General features: G+C 41.2%; 1 protein-coding gene across 1 annotated transcript in view; it reads left to right on the plus strand.

The window, feature by feature from the left end:
• Nucleotides 1-20,454, plus strand: part of LOC115775131 (mitogen-activated protein kinase kinase kinase 11) — a 44,607-nt gene that overhangs the window by 10,445 nt on the left and 13,708 nt on the right. The window contains exons 2-5 of the mRNA XM_030722641.1: nt 12,872-13,052; nt 16,554-16,702; nt 17,700-17,875; nt 19,989-20,235. Coding sequence (XP_030578501.1) covers nt 12,872-13,052; nt 16,554-16,702; nt 17,700-17,875; nt 19,989-20,235 — 753 coding nt within the window. The remainder of the gene's footprint in view (nt 1-12,871; nt 13,053-16,553; nt 16,703-17,699; nt 17,876-19,988; nt 20,236-20,454) is intronic.

Consider the following 20,454-nt stretch of genomic DNA (forward strand, 5'->3'; position numbering starts at 1 on the left):
GTAATAGCTTCATTCTTTTCTTTTTCAGCCATCTTGTTGTCGATTTCCTGGAGTGCTTGGGATTATTGCCCTGTTGCATGGCTCAATTTAGCCCAAGCTCTGACTGTCGGACAGACGGCCTCACATTTGACTCTAGAATACTTTGGTATACAGAGGAGTTCATGGTCAACTCAATGACTGAAAGGTGCCCAGGTCCTGTGTTTGAAAAACAAACTCAAATCATCACCCCTTCATCACTGTGTTTGACAGTTCGTATGAGGTGCTGATATGCTGTGTTTGGTTTTTATCAAATGTGGTGCATTATGGCTAAGCGTGTCCAAAAAAAATCAATTTAGTCTCAAAATCTTTCTGTACTACACAGTAAAATATACAAAGTTTCACTGAATTACTGAGTATAGCTCTCAACTATCCGATCTGCAGAAACTACATGCACATCCTAATAGTTTTTGATTCAGCTGACATTGTAACCTCAGAAGTAAACAGAAAGTGCCTCATCATGGCATTTTCTGCTTACTGCTATTGGCCGCCTTTTCGGTGCCAACTCGCTGACTGGCATATCTGAGGGATGCCTGTGGTGTCTTGACAGGGAATGGAGCGGGGGACACCTGGGGCAGAGCTCAGCTGTGTTGCAGCTGGCTCGGCGAGTTTGTCAGCGGGCGATAAGGCAGAGGGGAGTTTGCCGGGCTAGCTCTGCACAGCTTAGGGAGCCACCTGGCTACTTTGTTTTCCTATGCTGTCGTTGGAAACAACAGCCAGGCTGAATCCAGTGAGGCTAATAATGAAGACCACGTTAGATTGGGAAACTTAAGAGATATATATACACACACACACACACACACACACGTGGACAGAATCCAGCTGTAAGGCTGGAGCTGATATCAATATTTTTAGATCAAAGCTTCCAGAAACTGATCATTTCTCTGTTCAATTTTGGCCATTTTCTTTTCCTCAAGATGAGTTTCAAAATAAATTCATGCCATGTTGAGTCGCAGTGTTTCCCACGCTCAGACTTTACTTGGGCAGGCCGCCCAGGTATATTAACGGGTTCCTAAATATATTTGGCGACCAGGCCACTGTTTACCATTTGTGTGGCCCGACACAAAAACAACACACTGCCACTTATACATTTTCTGTTTTCTTTACCATTTAAAACCACCACTTGCCTGCTGCTCTTCTCCTTCTCTTTTTCTTTTTCCTTTTTTTGCATTTCTCGCACACACCAGAGACATTATATAAGGACGACACACGGCACTGTAGAAATCTGTAGAAAAGTTCTCAAAGATGGCCACTGCCTTTTTCTGTCTAAGGTAAAGAAGTGCAGCTAATTCTTTTTTTTAATTTTTTTTTTTTAAGCCTGTCATGTCTGACAATTTTTGCAATCAGAATGATGATCTGAATGCACTGTTGTACCAAACATATTTGCTTTTACAAGAAGAGCTCTATTTTTTGTTCTAAAGGCAATTCTTCTTAATGTTTGTATTTTATTTTTATTTTTATTTTATTTATTCTGGCCAGGTCTGACAGGCAGCTAGGGAGGGGAAAGAAGAGAAAGATAGACAGAGAATGGGAAAAGGATAGATAAATTAAAAAAATAAATAAATAAAAAATCTGTACCCAGATAGTTTTAGCTGTCTCAGGTGGAATACTGGTCAACTCATTATTTCAGCATTTGGTATTTAGTTGTTACTATATATATCTGCACCATATAACCTGTGTGTTCACATGCACGGCGCACTATAGGTGCAAAATGAGACAGAACCACACAATGATTGCACGCCCACGCTTAGTCATGAAAGCTGCAGAATTATGTCTCTGTGTGGAGTCCAAGCAGGATGAGTGAGGGGGGCCCGAACAACAGAGCTGTGGAGGAGGAGGAGGAGGAGGAAAAGCAGAAAGAAAATAAAAGCAGATACTGGAAGGTCAGAACACACAGGAAGTAGAGAGGTTTCCAGAACTCAGCCAGAGTGAAATCTGTTGTTGTTTTTTCCCCCTTCTTCAGTCTGAAGTACAGTTTCAGTTTGTCCTCTTTCTCACCTCACAGACCGCAGAATATGTCTGCTTGTAGAAGGGAAAATAATTACATGGGTTAAAACACAATATGTTTTACTAACATCAGTTGCTAAAATCATCTGTATTAGATAAAAGGAACTAAAGAACTGGAAAGTTAAATAAACGGAACCAATATTTTTGTTTTTTTGCCTTTAAAAGAAAGGTTTATGATATGATTTCAGGTATTAAAGTGTGCACACATGCATTCTAAATGACTTTTTTTTTTTTTTTTTTCCCACTGCAGTAACATTTCCAAGAACCCAGAAACCAACTTGTAGTTTCACCATTAGTCTATAGATATTTCTTGCACTTCAGGAATCTTTAGAGTGGCTCAGTACAGACTTCCGGCTCTGAATCCTGTTGCGGTGTCACCTCTGCTGGTGTTGCTTTATATGACTCATCGTTTCATAGTCGCTTTTCATGTCAACTAATTTGCTTAATCTTCACTGGGTGTAAGGGAACTTTTAGTTCCCTGAAATCAAATGATTGAATTGGGGTGGTTTAAGTGGAGTTCTTGGGTCTGAATTTGTGGCTTGCAAAATGCTTTAGAGATAGATGAGTTTACTGTCATTGATTGTCATGTAGTGTAATTGCAAACAGGAGATATGTGTGTGTGTGTGTGTGTGTGTGTGTGTGTGTGTGTGTGTGTGTGTGTGTGTGTGTGTGTGTGTGTGTGTGTGTGTGTATCATTAATCATATTTACAATGAGCGTCATCCCTATCCTCCACCACTAACTGCCTTAACCCGAAAACTTCTGGGGTCCACCTAGTAATGACCCGCTATTTGAGCTTCTGAGGAAATGGCTCTAATGTAGGTTAAATTTCAACACCCTGGAGCTCTGGATGCTTGTTAATAAGTGACTGCTTTCAGGTGCTCACAGTCTGTTACCTGGCACAGGACGCTTTGCACAGGGAATCATTTATAACACCCCCCCATTCCCCTCCATCAGTGTTAATGTGGATGCCCAGAAACAGAAAACTCCCTTGTTTGTGTTTTGGAGGGTGTGTGTATACTGAAGCTCTCATGATGATTAGCTTCTAGCTTATGTGCCCAAAATATTCATGATAGAAGCAGATTTCTTCTAGTCTTTGGGTTACACTGTAATGCATAACCAGTTATCTTTTTGTTGCTGTTTAACTTCAGTGCTGCGATCATTTTAATAATTAATTGCAGTTTGTCTCATTTGGGCTGGTTTGGCCCATTTTTCAGTTTGTTTGTTTTCTTCTTTTCTGCATTGAGGAACTTTTGGTGCCCTCAAACAGGTTTAGCCAGAGCCAGTGGAAAATCACCAGCAAAATCTTATTAATTAGGGTTATTAATTAGGATTTTTGCATTTTCATTATTTGTTTGGGAGAAGAACACCACCCACAATCGATTTACTAGAGGACAATACTCGCTTTTATTTAGAAAGCTCAGTTGCTGCTAACTAGCTAGCTCCAGACCTTTGCGTCTTTTATTTTTCTTACTGGCTAGCTTGCTGGCCTATTTGCTGTCATAGCCAGCCTCAATAAAAACTCAGCTGTCTCCCCAGAGAAGATCTCTTCCTGTGGTTGGGTGTACTCGAACTCCACTGTGTTGGTAGCCCATCTTTTGCAAGCTTCAAGGTCTATTTATACCAGGAGCTGCAGCAGGTGGAAGACTATTTCATGTGTAGCTCACAGAGGCTGGACTGCAGAACCAGGTCTAGAACAGAAAGATGGTGGATTTGCGAGCACAATGCACAGATTTGTGGTAAAAAAGGTAACCCTGACTCTCTGCTTCTGCTGTGCGTGGACAAATAATTAGTCATCCCCCCCCCCCCCCCCCCCCCCCCCCCCCAAATAGCCCATTCTGAGGCAGGAAAAACCCCACTGTTAGATAACTTACTGAAAATTAAGTGACTCTCTTTTAATACCTAACTAATCCTTTGAGTCATTTACAAAGATGACCTGCCCCAAAAGCAGCTACAGTTAGTTTCTCTGATGTGACAAGTTGCCATCCTTGCACTTTATGTCGTTGTAAAGTGAATATCCTTGGGTTTTGGACTCACAAGATGTCAGACGTCATTAGTGTTTTTGTCATTACTTCATCAACTTTTGTGGACTTGACAGTTTGTTTGAATTGTCTTTATATAATTATCTTCAGGTTCAGTCATAGTTTTTGCCATTGTTTCTCTCCATAATAGACAATATACTCATTACCCAGTTTTCATGGAGGCTAGCTTTTTTCTTAAGCTAACTAGCTGACTGCTCCTGATCTGTAGTAAAAAAACAAAAACAAAAACCTACTGCCTCTGTCATAAGTTGCATGATGCCAGTTTTATACAGTGATTCCTCACTTATCATGGGGGTTACATTCCAGAGAGCCCCGCGATAGGTGAAGTGGTGTTATATTTATTTTATTATTATTTATATAGTGAGAGACAACTGTACAATAAGATTCTCACTATAAAACAAGTCTGACAGGGAAAACTTGCAAGGCAGCAAGCAAGTCAACGGGTTCACCAGCATTGTCTTCCAACTTGTTAGGAAGAGAAAGTCAGGGTTGATTTTTTTCCCCCCAAACTGTTGTTTACAGCATTGAGATCGTCAAACTAATCAGGACTGTACAATATTTATCAGCAGCTGAGCAGGGTTTGCATTTTACAACCTGCAATGCAGCGCGTGCATTCTGGGGGTGAACCAAAAATGCACATCAATCATAGCTTTATCTTTACGCATTTAAAATGAGGAAGATGTGCCACATCAGACTGACAGCAGAATCTTTGAATCACAGACATCAGTCAGTTGTGGCCTGATTTGTAAACTCACTGACTTTGCTTAGCTCCTGCACTCAGTGAACGACTTTGAGCGTGCCCCTGAGCTAAGGCGAAACTCCAGCAGAGCGAGCGCCAGTTTCACCGGGAGTTGACATCTTCTGCACTATGATTATGCCCTATCTCTCTCTCTCTCTCTCCCCCTCCCTCCTTTGCTCGCTGCCGGGTCAGAGCTTGCCAAACTGCCTGTCAGCCTATGGCCTCGTCCCTCAGGGGACAAAGCTCCCGTTCTTCCTTGGGAAAGCCCCCACCCTGCCGGAATTCTCCACTCGCCTACGGGTTGCAGGGCAGGGAGGAGGGAGAGGGAGGAAGGGTAGCGAGAGCACAGAGGTTGACCCAGTGTGGGCATTTAAAGACCAGCACAGATAATTTTGGCCGTGGACTGATACTGTGTACTCTTATATTTAACCTTTTCCACTGGAAAGGATTTGAGGTACTTTTTGAATGTTTTGTCCAGATTATTTTTTCTCCAAATAATTTTCTGGTTTAAAAAAATGCATACCAACTATGGTTTGAGCTTTCAGCCTAAGCTCAATATCTTTGGGCGATTAAATCAGACCCTAGCAGAAACTTGAAGGGGCGGGGAATCATACCATACATCGAAACAAGCGGTGAGAGATGGAGAAGTAGCTCCAGTTTGGAATTATAGGAAAGAAGATAATTAAGTGAGGTGCAGAGTGAAGAGGCAGAGAGCTGACTTTTGGATGTGAAAGGTTACAGCCTCTGTCACGGCATGCCCTGTATGTTCAGCACCAGGCACAAATCTTTATCTCAGATGTCCTTGAGGAGGGCACGAGCCTATGCCAGATTTTGCTCTTTGTGTGTCAGGCATTGTACATGCAAGCAGCTGTTTTCCAGGTCCTCCTTATGTTTCAGTGCCTTCTAAATTTCTCTGTTCTCAAACTACACTTAATGCAGTTTACATTCATATCTGTGGTAGCTTTAATGTGCTAAATTCATTTTTTTAAACCATTGATCCATAAAGTCACATTCAGAATAACTAATAATACCCAAATGTGTTTGTTTGGCAAAAGGAGGAATGTAAACCAACGTTATCATAGCTAACTAAAACTACACAAAACATTATAACTTGGTCTGAAAATGAAAAAAAATGTTAGTAAACTGAAATAAAATAAAAATGAGATTTTTGAAAACACAACACAACCTGCTTCATCAGGCTATAATTGACAAGTTTATTTAGGCTCACGATGTCTATTTAACTATGGTTCACCAGCCTTCATAAAGTGTTGTTTGCATCTCTAGCTTACTATGTTGTTCAAGAAGTTTGTATTTTAGTATCAGTGAGTGAAATTCTAGTATTTTTATTAGTCTGTTACTTAGCACTAATTAGCATGTCTCTGCTTCTCTGTATAGCATCCATGCAGTTTATGAATTTAGCTTGCTAACCACGTCTGGCTCCAAAAAGCAACACCACAATGCTAACAATTAGCTAAAAAAAAAAAAAAGACCCACTGGGTGATGTTGCAGTGGCTATGTTCATCTTTTATGTACAGTCTATGCTTTCAATAGGCTTAATAGTTGATCTGTGACAGCATATTAACAAATTCTTTCCCATCTGTATTTGTCAGTATATCTGGGGATAATGTCACTAAGTTTGAGTAGAACATAAAGCTTAACTGCTTAAATGCCATGTGGAGAATGTGGGGAATGTAAAACAGCCCATATTTGTCCATGAGGTATTGCTGTCTTTATCAGTCAGGTAAGTTCATGTTTAATCAGCGCTGGTATGACCCCTGCAAAAATCCATGACTCCGGGATTCTCACTAACTGTTGCAGAGCTGACTCAGTCCCACAGTCACTGTCATATCTAGGCCACCGCTGGTAGGAGTCATGTCTGCAACTGACACACTCTTGTTTCTGAACAACAAACAATGCTAAACAGAGTCCCGTTGCCTTGGAGAGCAGTCATGGTGTTTTTGTGGTGACATTGTTGGTTTCGAGCCTCTCAATCAGGAAGACACTCTGTCTGGGCAAGACTGATCTAGTCATGATACTTGCAGTTATCCTTTGAAGAAGAGATGGATTTTCAACTCTTGTTTACCACTTTGGTTCGCACACCACCTCAAAATGAGATTAATATGGGAGATAACAGGGGAAGCAGATAAAAGTACTCCCAAGTTTTCTATATGTTAGCTCAATACAATACAAAATTATTATTTTTAAACCTGACATCTTAGTGTTTTTTTCCTTCAGGTCCTCCTGGACATTTCAGTATAGTTTTGAAGATGTCAGCAGCAGAATTAATATTATGTGGGTCGTTGGCTGATTTGGACACAGTTCAGCCGCATGGTGTTCAATAAGCAGCTGACTAGCACGTCGGTTGTCATCAGTGTGACGGTGATGCTCAGAGGAGGACGGCTCGAATGGGGGCTGAACTGTGGATGCACTCTACCTCAGTTCAGGAAGTGGAAGAAGAATGTGATGTGTACATGTGCTGAGACTTCTAAAATACTTCCGTATGTTTGTTTCTCTGCTTGGTTACGTGTGTATGTGCGAGTGTGTTGAAACCTGTGTGCAAGCGTGAGTATGAATGTAGGTAGGATATATCCAGCCCATAAATGCAGACATATTTATGTGCATGGGTTTTGTATATTTATTATACATGCATCTATTAACTCTCCCTGTCACCTCTACTTGGGTCTGTATGTATATGTATATATATATATAATATAGTTATGTCCCTGTTGGCGTTTGCAGTAAATCTGTCTCTGCAGGTGTGTGATGGGTTCATGCCTACTTAGTCTTTTCCCCCTCTGATAAATGCTTGATAAATAAGTTTATCTGGAAGTTTACTGTCAGTGCAGTTGATTGATGTTGGCTAAGTTGTACTTACATTGTGCACACAGACTTTGGAAATTTGAGCCAGGCTATTTGCCTCAGCCTGCTCTACTTCTCTAGCCTTCTTCTGTCCCACCTGCATACAAAATGTTTAATAAATCGTGACATTGCTATTCGATTTTTAGACCGAAATTCAATTCATAGTTTGATATATCCAGCTACTTCATGTAAGTCGTAGTAACCGTGCTGCTAATCCACAGATGATTGCTCCCTGTCATTTCACAGACTCTGTCAAATGACACAGAGTGAGACAGCAGTTTCATGAAATATGGATGGATGGAATATTCTTGAAAGATTTTGTGCTTGTCATCAAAAGTTATTAATATAAGTGACCTGCCACTTAGTTGTCATTTCCCCTTCGTTTTCTTTGGATAAATGACTTCATTGCTGTGATCTTAAAAGCCGGGGCCCACGCTGAGCCACATCCCAGCACACAGCACACTTGTGTCGAGTCAAGTGGCTGATGAGTCCACCTGTCACAGCACACCCATGCACCCCTGGGATTTGGTCTACACCTCTGTTTGTTTGTGTGAACTACTTCACTGGTGTGTATTCATGTGTGCCCTTCAGCTGCATGGAGCTGTGTGTGCGCGTGCATGTCAGGATGAGGGAATATTGCTTAAAAAAAAAAAAAACAAAACAGTCGTGGAATGTAAGTGTGTTAAGTGCATGTGTGCCCATTATTTTGCTCATGTAGAATTAGTGCTTTGTCTGATTGTGTGTGTGTACACAGTTATCTATATCTCTGCTTTCTAGGCCCAGGCAGCCACTTTTAGCCGTGCCCTGTCCCCCTCTATCATATGATAACAATCAGCATTCAGCAACTCTCTCTCGGTCTCCGACACCTCTGTTTGCTCCCTCGCAGCGCCAACACTTCCTACTGCTCTGTCTCTGTGTCTGCAGCCATGTGACCCCTCTTAACCCCTGTTTACTAAAATAGCCGAGAGCAATGAGCAGCACTCACTGGGAACTATTTTCTTCTTTTTAAAAAGGCAGATCCTTGTTAGTGGCTAATTGGCCGATATCAACGTCACTTCCTGGAAGTAGGGTCAGGGCACAGAGATTGAGCATCCTGGTGGAAATAGGGGTGACTGACCAGGGCTTGTTTTCACTAGACACTGACCGGCAGGAGGACAAAAGAAGTAGAGCAAGGGATCAGGGCCTGTTGCAGTAAATACCAGCCCACCCCCCTCCCTTAGGAGCCTGTGGAATTGACAGAAACAGTGACTCAGGCATAGATTGGACAGAAATTGATTTTCTGCACAAAGGTTAAATGTTCAGCGGTCAAAGCTTTTTTTCTGTTGTTGTTTTGGCTGTTGACTGCTTTTGGTTTCTTTTATTGTTTGGGTCTTCTTTGCGAGGCAGAAGTCAATAGCGAAGCAGAAAGTTGGTGATCGACGTGCTTTAATGCAGTTTAATCCCCCTCCATTTAAAAAGCTTTCTGGCTAAAAGAATAAAAGGCAGATTGTTGAGAATATGAAGTAAAAGCCTCCACTTATTGTCTCACTTCGCACCTCTCGTCATCTTACAGACAGAATGGACAAAATGCATCAGCACGGATGGTAGAAGCGGAATTTGTCGTGCAAGTACATTATGAAAGAACCACATCTCCTATTCCCTTGAATGTTCTCACACACAGAGCAGACAACACAACCTCTTGTGATGCATTCCTTTGTGACGTCAAACTTGCTGCCTCTGGGCTACGAGGCACAGCACAGGATGTCTGAACAAAAGAGACAGAGAGAGGGAGGGAGAGAGTCACTTATATGTCTGGAAAATGATAAAAATTCATATATTTGTGGAGAAAGAAAACAGGCGGGAGAAAATAGATTTTTCAGTGAAGTTGAGGAAAAAAAGGGAAAAAGCGCCGAGCCCAGAGAGTCGGAAAGTGGCTGCAAATAGTTGGAGTCTTACTTCCCTATAATAAGTGAAATTCTTTGCTGCTTCTCCTCCCTGAGTGTGACGGCCAGCCTTGCCCTGAGCGATGCCCACTCTGCCAGCAAAGAGGAAGAGAGGCATGGCTGCCGATCTCACTGAGACATGTGATACAGAGTCACATCGCGGCGGCAGACATCCTCAACCTTATTTTCATAGAAACTTGCCCAGCTAGCCTTCCAGTGCCACATCATTTCCTAATGCTGGCTGGTTACCATATTGTATAGCTTGCAGGTTATTATGTTTCACACTGTGTGCTTCTACTTTGACACAGTCAGTGCCAGAATATTTTGATAGTAGAACCCATCGTCTTTGTTAGATTTAGGGTTTCATTACGCCCCAGTGTGCACAGTCGTGGTGACGTGTAGGTCAAAAGGTGTGCAAAACTAAGCTAAACTGTATTTAAAAAGTAAAAAAAAAATGACTGCATATGAATTTAGGTTTCACTGAATGCACAATTGTAAATATGTCAGGTACTCTAGGAAAATGCTTGGTCATGTTTGAGCACCTTCCTCCCTGCACAAAGCCAAAAGATGCTTCAGATTCATGCATGTAGAACTGATGATGTTCTCATGCTTGCCGTACCACAGACACACATGTGCTAATACGCGAGTCATTATGTGTGCGCAGATTCACATAAGAAAACAATTTTCTACTGATGTTGTCAGATGTGCACAAATCTAAAGTAAACAAGAACTTGTGTCAAACTTATAGAAGACTAAAAGACCTCTAAACCAGGGGTGCCCAAACTCAGCCCGCGGGCCCCTTCCGGCCCCCGCCCCCTACTTCCAGTCCGCGAATTGATGTCAAAAATAACATACAATTTGGCCCTTTAAGTTACTTTTTTGACATTTCACCTTCCCCTCCAACTAAGAGGGTTAAGCAAAATGTCAAAAAAGTAACTTAAGGGGCCAATTTGTATGTTATTTTTGACATCAATTCGTGGACCAGAAGGGGGCGGGGCTGGAAGTGGCCCGCAGGCCGCAAGTTTGGGCACCCCTGCTCTAGACTGTTATGTTCATATTAAATAAAGCCAAATTTTCAGATAATTCATCTAGCAAATAAAATAGTGTTGAACCAGTTTGCTGGGCATTTTAGGCTTAAAATAATAGAACCCTTTTGATATGGGAGTTTTAAGTTCCATACTGATACTGATATCATATTTTAAAAATCTGGTATTGTGATATCAGCCAATATTTATATAGAAGCAATATAAACAGAATTATGTTAAATACAATAAGAGAAAGTAATCCAGCCTTAGAATGCACTTTGTAGTCTATGCTTGGACATTTGTGAGAAGTAAACTGTATGTTTTGTGTGCCTGGAAAAAAAAAATCAGCCAATATTTCAGAATATATGGTTTTATATCAGTTGTTCTCTATTATTTAAAGCCTAAAATGTCCAGTAAATTGCTTCACCATATTCTATTCATTTGCTAAATTCTCTACTTTGGCTTTCTTTAATATGAACATTGTAATGTTGTATGTAGATTGTAAGGGAAAGCATTTGAAGAGCTGCTGATGAAACTTTGAAGCTGTGGCTTCTGCTTATTTTGAACATGCTTGTAGCTCAGCAGTCAGATGACGGTCTGCAGGCACGAAATAAGATACAGGAAAGACGACTGTCTCTAATTAGAATATAATATGAGGATAAGGTTGTTGGTTGCAGTAATTTTTTTTAATACAGTTGAGACATGGGTGCACACTGTGAGCTGATTTATGAGAGCTTGTGATGCGAGCGAGTGTAATTTTCCATACGGAGGGGCAGTGAGATGAAAGCAGTTTCTTGTCTCCTTAAAGGTGAAGTTGAGCCTGTGAATGAATAACACACAGTAGTATTTCTGAATGCTGCCCTTCATCTGATAAACTGAAGCAGATCTTTTTTTCTAATCATTCCTCTTTGCATCTTTTTAAAACTGAGCCACATGAAGCAAACAACAGAAATTTCCTTGTAAAAAAGCTGCAGATGGGCAAAAGTATCCTAAAAGTAATGGCTGCATTTGAATCAGTTGAATGGAAAATACACTATTTTTTACGAATATTAAAGCTCGGCACGTTCATAAATTATTCTTTTCAGCAGTGGGTTTAGCAGCGCTCACTATGCATTCAGACAGCACAACAAAATGATGAAATCACTACACAGACCCTCTATATTAGAAGGTAGTGAGTGATTTCAGACAAAGCCAGAAACTACAGTACACAAAACTAACCCAGTAAGTCTTACAGGTCCGTCTGACAAGATAGGTAGCAACTAACATTTGCTGGTTATTCAGAGTAACTCAGTATTTTGTAGTCTCTGACTGTGTGATAACCCAGGCAGTAGTTGCCTGAGGATTAACAGTTTAGGTCAGCGGGTGAGCTGGCGCCCGTGTACCCTTTGACTAAAATGCAGCGCCCTGGGGTTGAGTCTGACCTGCAGCCCTTTGCCCTGCTCTCCCCTTCCTTCCTGCTCGTCACTGCTGCTATCGAATCAAGGCAAAAAAGGCCAAAAATAAAATTTAAAAAGGTTTAATATTGATTGACGTGTACAGTACCATTCAGCTGACCCAGCTGTCACAGAGCGTGGGGGGTATGCTTACAGGCTGGTTTGAGATGAAATAAAAGTGTGATAGGGGGGAAAAGCTAGGACACTTTTAATTTGGATATCATAATGGCTACCAAAAGAAGTGCTTCTGTGGCCCTATAGGAGCTACTGAACACATTTGTTTTAGAAATTGTTTCCTTTTTTTACATTTCTTCTTGTGACCAACATGTCGAGCCAGTTTACTGACATCACGGCTCAGTTCAGCTGAGGGTGGAGACTTCACATTTTGGCCCTGCTCCCAGTCATGCACGTGATCAGCTTGATGTGCTAGCTAAAACATGCTACGTATGCAGCCAGTCACCTACCGCCGAGTTTAACTATGCAGGAGTTTATGTATTTCCACTCATTAGTCAAATTGAATCAAATTGCATTTGTCAACTTGCATTGTAGAGGCCTAAAATAAGAGGAAGAGGAAGTGAAAAAGAAACTGAGAATGTGTGAATGTGCGTACTGAGGATGTTGCTCAGTCTAATGTGACGTTTTGTGGTTTGTTTGTTTGTTTGTTTGTTTTTTCCTGCAACAAGCGAGATAAGTACAATATGTGTCTTTGCAGTGATGCATTTTGTTGAATTTTAAGCCAAACACATTTCTGTGCTTACAGTCTAAAAATGTAATTTGTCTTCCCCCTACCATCTACCATGTTTCCTTTAGTTCTTCTGGCTGAGCCCATAGAAAATGAATGTATGGAGGGTTTGACGTTGAAGATTACTGACTTCGGCCTGGCAAGAGAATGGCACAAGACGACAAAGATGAGCACTGCTGGCACCTATGCCTGGATGGCTCCAGAAGTCATCAAGTCCTCCACCTTTTCCAAGGGCAGTGATGTCTGGAGGTAAGTGCTTGTGTCTGTGAAAGTGTGTCCTTACCAGCTATTTGTTATTAAAAGACTGTTGTGGCCCCAGAGAAAAGATGATATATTTCACAGCACCTTAAAAGAATAGCTTTGCGTTAAGGCAAACATGATTATCTGCTTTTTTGCTGACAGATTTAAAAAAAAAAAAAAAATGTCTGCTGCCACTGCCTTATGGATCTGGCCCACTTCTGATGAATTAAAAGAAAAGCAGAAATATACAGTCACAGTCTCATGTATTTTGCAATCATTTATGGTCGGGCTTGTTTCTCGAGTTTCTCTAGATTCCCTGTGTGTGAGAGAGGGGAGGGAGGAGCGGGAAAGGGGGTAGCAGAGGAGAGGATGGTGTTCCTGGAGTTGATGACTCCCACAACTTGTTGGCCAACTTTAAGTACAATAAAAGCTTCTCAGCAAGTGCTGATTTGTCTAAAACCAAAGTTGAGCAGCAGCACCCAGCCACCCAAAGCACTCAATCTTGGGGAATCACTGAGACGGGCATCACTCTCATACATATCTGTATGCTAAATATGAAGGAAGGCCTCGAGGCTATTAGCTTACCTTAGTAATAAAGGAGAACAGGATAGGGAACATTGTTCCACGCTAGCTGCTTCCCCATTTTTACAGCCTTTATGCCAAGCTTAGCTAATGAAGCTTTAAGCAAGCTTCAGCAAGAAATTAACAGGTGAACAGAAAGCGGTATGAGGAGTCTTTAATCACAGACAAGGTGACTTTAGTGAAGGAGCTAACATGTATAGAATAAGAGCAAAGTAGTTCATATTGTTAAGATTTTACAGGTACTGTGTGTACATAAGGTGGAACCAAAATTATACACATTTATATGGATTTCTATACATTTTCAACATTATATTCTACACATTTTCTAGCTTTTAGTTATGCCTCCAGTGACCACCATGGCTGGAGGCAGGCCTGTCTCATTTGTAAGTCTGCCACATTCACATCCACACAGTATCTCAGGGACGCCTTCAGGGAATCTCTACAAATTTGTCACAAACATTAGCTCAGACACTTTTGGCCATAACCTAGCAAATCTCTAAATGTAATACAGTTATAATAGATGTTAAATCATTATTAATTATTGTTATGTCTAAATGGTGGTATTGTTGAAGAATTTGAAATCAGTCTTCTGAAGCAGATCTAACATCTAAATATCTGCAGGTCTTCCAAAGGAGAACAGGATTGTAGAATTAGAGGGTGAAAGAACAGAGAAGTGATAGTGGGAGACTCAGTGATGAAGAGATGGAGGGACAGAGTGATGGATTGCAGCAAGGCCGCCACAACCATGTGATGGCGTCTCTTCAAAAAGCTGCTCTGTGCTTTGTTGTGGGACATGTGTACTGCACACTGTCCCATTGTGTCCAGTATAGATGGAGAAGGAGGCCACACACACCCAACCTAACCACAGCCCTTTATCTGGGAATAGCTGTGTGTGTGTGTGTGTGTGTGTGTGTGTGTGTGTGTGTGTGTGTGTGTGTGTGTGTCTGGCCACATCTACACAGAAAGAGAAGAGTCCCTTGATTATGGTTTGTGGTTTTATAATAATGACTTCAACAACTGTGTGATTTGTTGAGAGGGGATTTGTGATGGAAGTGTGCCGTGTATGAACTGAAATCAGGTATTATGGATGTTTTTACAGAGCAACAGATACATCTATAAAAGAAAACTGAAACAACATGTGGTAACTCTCATGTGCTTTGGTTTAATTGTAATCCTGTGGATTTGGACCCATACATTACAGAGCCTATGTGAAACCAGCTAAGCATGCAGTTACACAGAAAGCCCTTTTCTGCATCCTTGAGAGGATCAAAAAAGGATTTTTCTATGATACAAGATAATGACACGATGTTGTGGTACTTTAGAGAACCTTCAAATATTTTATTAAGTTTTTTTTTTTTTTTTTGGGTCACACGTGCACATCCTCTTAGTTTCTGTATCCTTTGTCTGTCAACAGCACACCCACACAAGTGAAATTTCACAGCAATCACTGCAGAATCTGGAAAACAGCGAGACGAGCAAACAGCGGGCGGCCAGGCAGGCAGCCCTGCTCTGAAAATGAAGGCTAATCTTTGTATTTTCTTTTTTTTTTCTTTTTTTTTTTTTTATTCTTTCTCATCTGACCGTGGCCGCTCGTCTCCAAAGCCACCACGCAGAGACGACAACCGCTTCAGGGCGAGCCGGCGAGCAGCGTTTCTGCGCAGTCACAGTGTGTGGAAGTTGTAATTAAAGAACTAAATAAAAAAAGGCTGCGGCCTGTGCTCTCCATTTAGTGAGCCTCCAAAGTGCATTCAGTCAGGTCCGGGCGAGGGCTAATTGACAGTGTGGGAGATCCAAGTCCTATATAATATTATATATATTATATATATATAATATTATATATTATATATATATATAATATATATATATATAATATATATATATATGGACCATCACGCAGCACTGCATTAAAAACAGACATGATTCTGTCATCAAAATCAAATTGAAAAACTGTTCTGTGGTCAGACAACTCGAAATTTGGAATTCATTTTGGCAAACATGGGTGCCACATCCTCCAGACTAAAGAGGAGGGGGTCTATGTACCTTGTTGTCAGTGCTCAGCTCAAAACCCTGCATCTCAGATGGTATGTGGTGGGCATTAGTGCTTATGGAATTGGCCGCTTGTACATCTGGAAATGAACCATCAGTGATGAAAGGTTTTAGAGCAACATATGCTCCCATCCAGACAACATCGTTTTCAGGGAAGACCTTGCTTATTTGAGCAAGACAGCGCTTGCGTGCCACAGCTATTACAACAGCAGGGCTTCATAGTAAAAGATTCTGAATGCTGTCCTGGGCTGCCAACAGGCCAGACTTCAAGCAACTGAAAACATCTGGCACATGACGAAGTGAAAAGTATGAAAAAGAAGATCTCAGACTGTTGAGCAAACTAAAATCCTCTATCAGACAAGAATGGGAAAGCATTCCTCTCCCAAAAGTCCAACAACTGGTCTCCACAGACATTTAGAAGAAAGAAGACCTGTCCCAGCTTGAGACTGCCATCAAATTCAAAATGACTATTTTTTCTTAAGATTGTACATTTTCTTAGTTTAAACATTTGATGTTTTCTGTGCTCTGTTGTGAATGAAATATGGATTTATGAGATTTGCAAATCACTGCATTCTATTTTGTATTTCCATCTCACATAGCATCCCAACTTTTTTTGGGAATTGGGGTTGGTCCATTTACAGCCTTGTCATTATTTCTTGTTTTTTGTTCATTTTTCATATTGATCAGTGTGCGCTGTCTCTGCCAAATAAATTAAACGTACTTTGCATTAACAGATTTCAGATAGAACATTTTCAAATGGCATTGTGTAAATATAAGTGGTATATGCAGGGTAAACATAATGAACTGTGTGACATCCTGTGTCTAATTTTGGCTTGAGCTTGCTGTGTAATGCACTGTTGTTTGGCTTTTTTCCCCCTCCAGCTATGGTGTTCTGCTGTGGGAGCTGCTAACAGGAGAGGCACCCTACAGAGGGATTGATGGACTTGCCGTCGCCTATGGAGTCGCTGTCAACAAGCTCACGCTGCCCATCCCTTCCACGTGCCCTGAACCTTTTGCGCAGCTCATGTCAGGTGGGACACGTGTTTTGGAAGTGTAACCGAATGCACTCATAGCTCAGTTAAAATTGTGGCTTTCAGTTCAATGATGTGACAGGACATTTGCGTGATCAGACTGCTGTCCCAGTCACGCATTCTCTCCCATTTCCCCAAATTCCTGCATGCTGTTTATAAACAGGGCTATTGAGAGGAAGCATTTTATGCAGAAGTCATCTTATGCAATACATCTGTGTCCATTTATCTTCTATTTTCAGTTTTAAGTTAAGAGGAAAAGGCCACATGGGTACTTGCTGTCAAGCTACCAGCTGGTCCAAAAAAAGACACTTTACATTCCCCTTGATGTCAGTTTGTCTTTTTTTAGTTGTCTTTTTTTTTTTTTTTTTAATTTTAAAGTCAGGATCAGTGCACAAAACAACCAGTAGCCACCTCAGAGGATTAATTAATTATCAGATTGGTTTTTGATCTGCTTGTAATGCCCAAAGTTTAGAAGCAAATTATGCAAAACTCCCCACAGCAAGTTAATTAAGCGTGACACTTTGAATAAGTGATCAGCTTGACTCTAAATTGTGCTCACACAAGTGCCTGAAACATGTGTAAATAAAAATTAGACACTTTGCAGGTTATTCGTTCAATATTACATGCAATGAGTGCAAAAATGATCCATCTCAGGTAGTTATTTGACCTAATTGTAAGTCTTCAAGTCTGAGGTGACAGCATTTAATAGGATGATGAAATTCTGCCCCCCCCCCAATGCACATCAGTTTGTCTGAGGATTAAAGTTAATGAGTCCCTTGATTCAAGAACATGCTCAAAAGAAGTGAATCTATCCTCTTATTGCAAGGAAAAGTATCCTCTGATCTTTTTTTCCCCAACAGTAACACTTCTAATAGCTTTGTTTTTCTGGGTTGATCCACTACTTCTGGACAGCCATGTACTCATACTTGGAGTCTTGGGGCATCACTTTGGTGTAGCACATGCTTGTGTCTCACTGTGTCTCTTGTATGTGTGACAGAGTGTTGGGACCAGGACCCCCACCGCAGACCCAATTTCAGTTCCATCCTGGCCCAGCTGATGGCCTTGGAGCAGCAGGTGAAGGAAGAGATGCCGCAGGATTCGTTTCACTCCTTGCAGGAGGACTGGAAACTGGAAATCCAGGACATGTTTGATGAACTCCGGGCTAAAGAGAAGGTAAGAGGCCCTCAGCTTTTAATTACTAAGTCGTGCATTGCCAAGACGAGCTTCTGATTCAGAAAATGTCGTTTTAGATGATAATGGAAAGTCCAAGTTTCTTTGTTGATGATACTGATATTAAAATGAAGCAATGCACAAAGCTTAGTCCACTCTTGACATTTAGCTAAATATGTTTTATTAACCACATGATCAGGGTTAATGTTCATATTGAAATTCCTTTCCAGTTTTCTTTCATTTTTTTGTTTTTATCTGTGTTTCATAGATTTATTATGGTTCGATTTTAGTATACAGTTTCATTGCTAAAAGTAAAATGAAGTAGATCAGTGTCTGTTGCAGTGTCTTATTTTAATTTGTAAATTTGTTCATTTTTTTGTCTTAAAGATTGCCATTAATAATACTTAAATTGATAAAAATCACTGAATATAAAAATGTTTTTAATTCAGAAACCTGCAGATGTCATATCTACATGTCAGGATCTGGTTATTGTAGACATTTATCATCACAGTAACAGTGTTACAAACATTGGTAGCTGTAAACACTAACTAAAACATTAGAAATGCGTACGCTGGTTTGATGCCTGCATCCCAAACATACGTGGAGTATTTAACATTTATAATTAGCAGAGGAAGTTAGGTTCTTTTTGGTGCCTATCGGTTTCCCAGTGTATATTAGTGCATGTGTGACTGTGTGAATGAGACGCATTAATTTAAAGAACTGTAGAAAGGCACTTCATGAAGTTCAGTCCATTCACTTGTATTAGTTTACAGCGCAGATCTGCCACGTCCAATATGGCGGACTCACTGACGTATCACAGCAACGAGCCCACCCGTTTATACAGCGTCTACGTTTCTATATCTATGTGGTCAACCATAAAAAATAATGGACAGTGGATAAGTGAGGTGAAGAAGCGAGTGCATTGGGAGTGAGCAGGATGGACAGGATTAGAAATGAGTATGTCAGAGGGACAGCTCAGGTTGATCAGTTTGGAGACAAAGTTAGAGAAGCAAGGCTTATATTCATTAAAGATATGCAGAGGTGGAATAGTGGATATATTAGACAAAGGATGTTGCCAGGCAGAAAGAAAAGAGAAAGACCTCAGGAGAGATTCGTGGATGAAGTGAAGGAGGAAATGTGGAGAAGTTAGTGTGACAGAAAAGGATGCTAGGGATAATCTGTGCATTTTTCCTGTTATTACTGATCATTTGATTAAAAAGTGTATTACGTTTGAGTAAATGAAAACTATAAGTAAATTGGTTAAAAAAAATGTTTGTAAACAACATTTTAGGTCGGGTGGGGGTCCTCTGGGGCTGGTTACAACCTCTCTGGAGTAGAAAATTGTCCTATGTAGAGAAGATTAAAAAAAAAAAAAACTCAGCTGTTTTAAAATTATCCTAAAGCTTGCTTTTATGTTGTTTGTAAATGACAACAACAGGATTATATTGTGATTTTTGCTTTGCTAACCCTAACCCACCAAAAAAGACAACTGTTAGCACAGCCTCATCAGAGGTGGGCTCTTCAGCACCTCTGCTTAGTGGTTTTCACTTTTGGCACAGTGATTCAGACTTGCCTGTGGACTGTAGAATCACCACCAGGCTGCATTCTTCCCTCTCAGACCATCACGAGCTCTGCGGTGGTTGCAGATGCAGGACGGTGTCTCTTTTACATTGCTTTGGCTCTGAGAGCGCCAGTTTTGTGCATCAGTGGGGCTAGAGCCTACAGCTTGGGACCAGCGTAGTCCTCAACCATAATGTTTGCTTCAGGGGATTCTGGAAAAGTACCCTAACTCAATGAGCCCTCAGCGGCTGAAGTGCTTTGCTATTGTCTGTGGTTTTCCATTTTTCTGTGGCCCTGGGGATCACTGAGCACCGCTAACGGTATTCTTAGCGATGCAGTATTTAACACAGTATTTGGTCTGGCATCCCTGGGGGAGAAACCCTGTTGAATAAAATGTCAAACAGCAGCTATGAGTCATCACTGCCACCAATCTTCTCAAAATTTTTGTTTTATTAGACTGCAAATTTGCATAACCTCAGTCACGCACGACAGAGACCTACTGATATGAAGCCACTTCTAAATACTTTGATCCACTTGCCTTTGCACCCTCCATCAGGAGCTGCGATGCCGTGAAGAGGAGCTAAAGCGAGCGGCTCTGGAGCAGAAATCCCATGAAGAGTTCCTACGGCCGCGTGAACAGCAGCTGGCCCAGTGGGAGCAGGATGTGTTTGAGCGTGAGCTCAGCCTCCTCATCCTCCACTTGAACCAGAACCAGGAGAAACCCAATGTCAAGAAAAGGAAGGGCACCTTCAAGAAGCACAAACTCAAGTCCAAGAACGGCGAGAAGATCAGCATGCCCCAAGGTGTGTGTGTGTGTGTGTGTGTAATATATATATAAGGGTGTTTTATCTGCCGTTGATTTGTCCTGTCAGAAGTCAATTAATACTCAGCCACATTTGATTTCTTAATCAGCGTCTCAGTCTCAAGGAGCAAAAATAATAACAACAGTCCAAAAAAGAAAAACGCAAGAGAGCAGTGAGAAGGAAGTGAGGGAGAGAGTTTTTGTGGCACGACTGGTATTT

Source organism: Archocentrus centrarchus (genome assembly GCF_007364275.1).
Source record: "Archocentrus centrarchus isolate MPI-CPG fArcCen1 chromosome 18 unlocalized genomic scaffold, fArcCen1 scaffold_23_ctg1, whole genome shotgun sequence".
NCBI classification, from domain to species: Eukaryota; Metazoa; Chordata; class Actinopteri; order Cichliformes; family Cichlidae; genus Archocentrus; species Archocentrus centrarchus.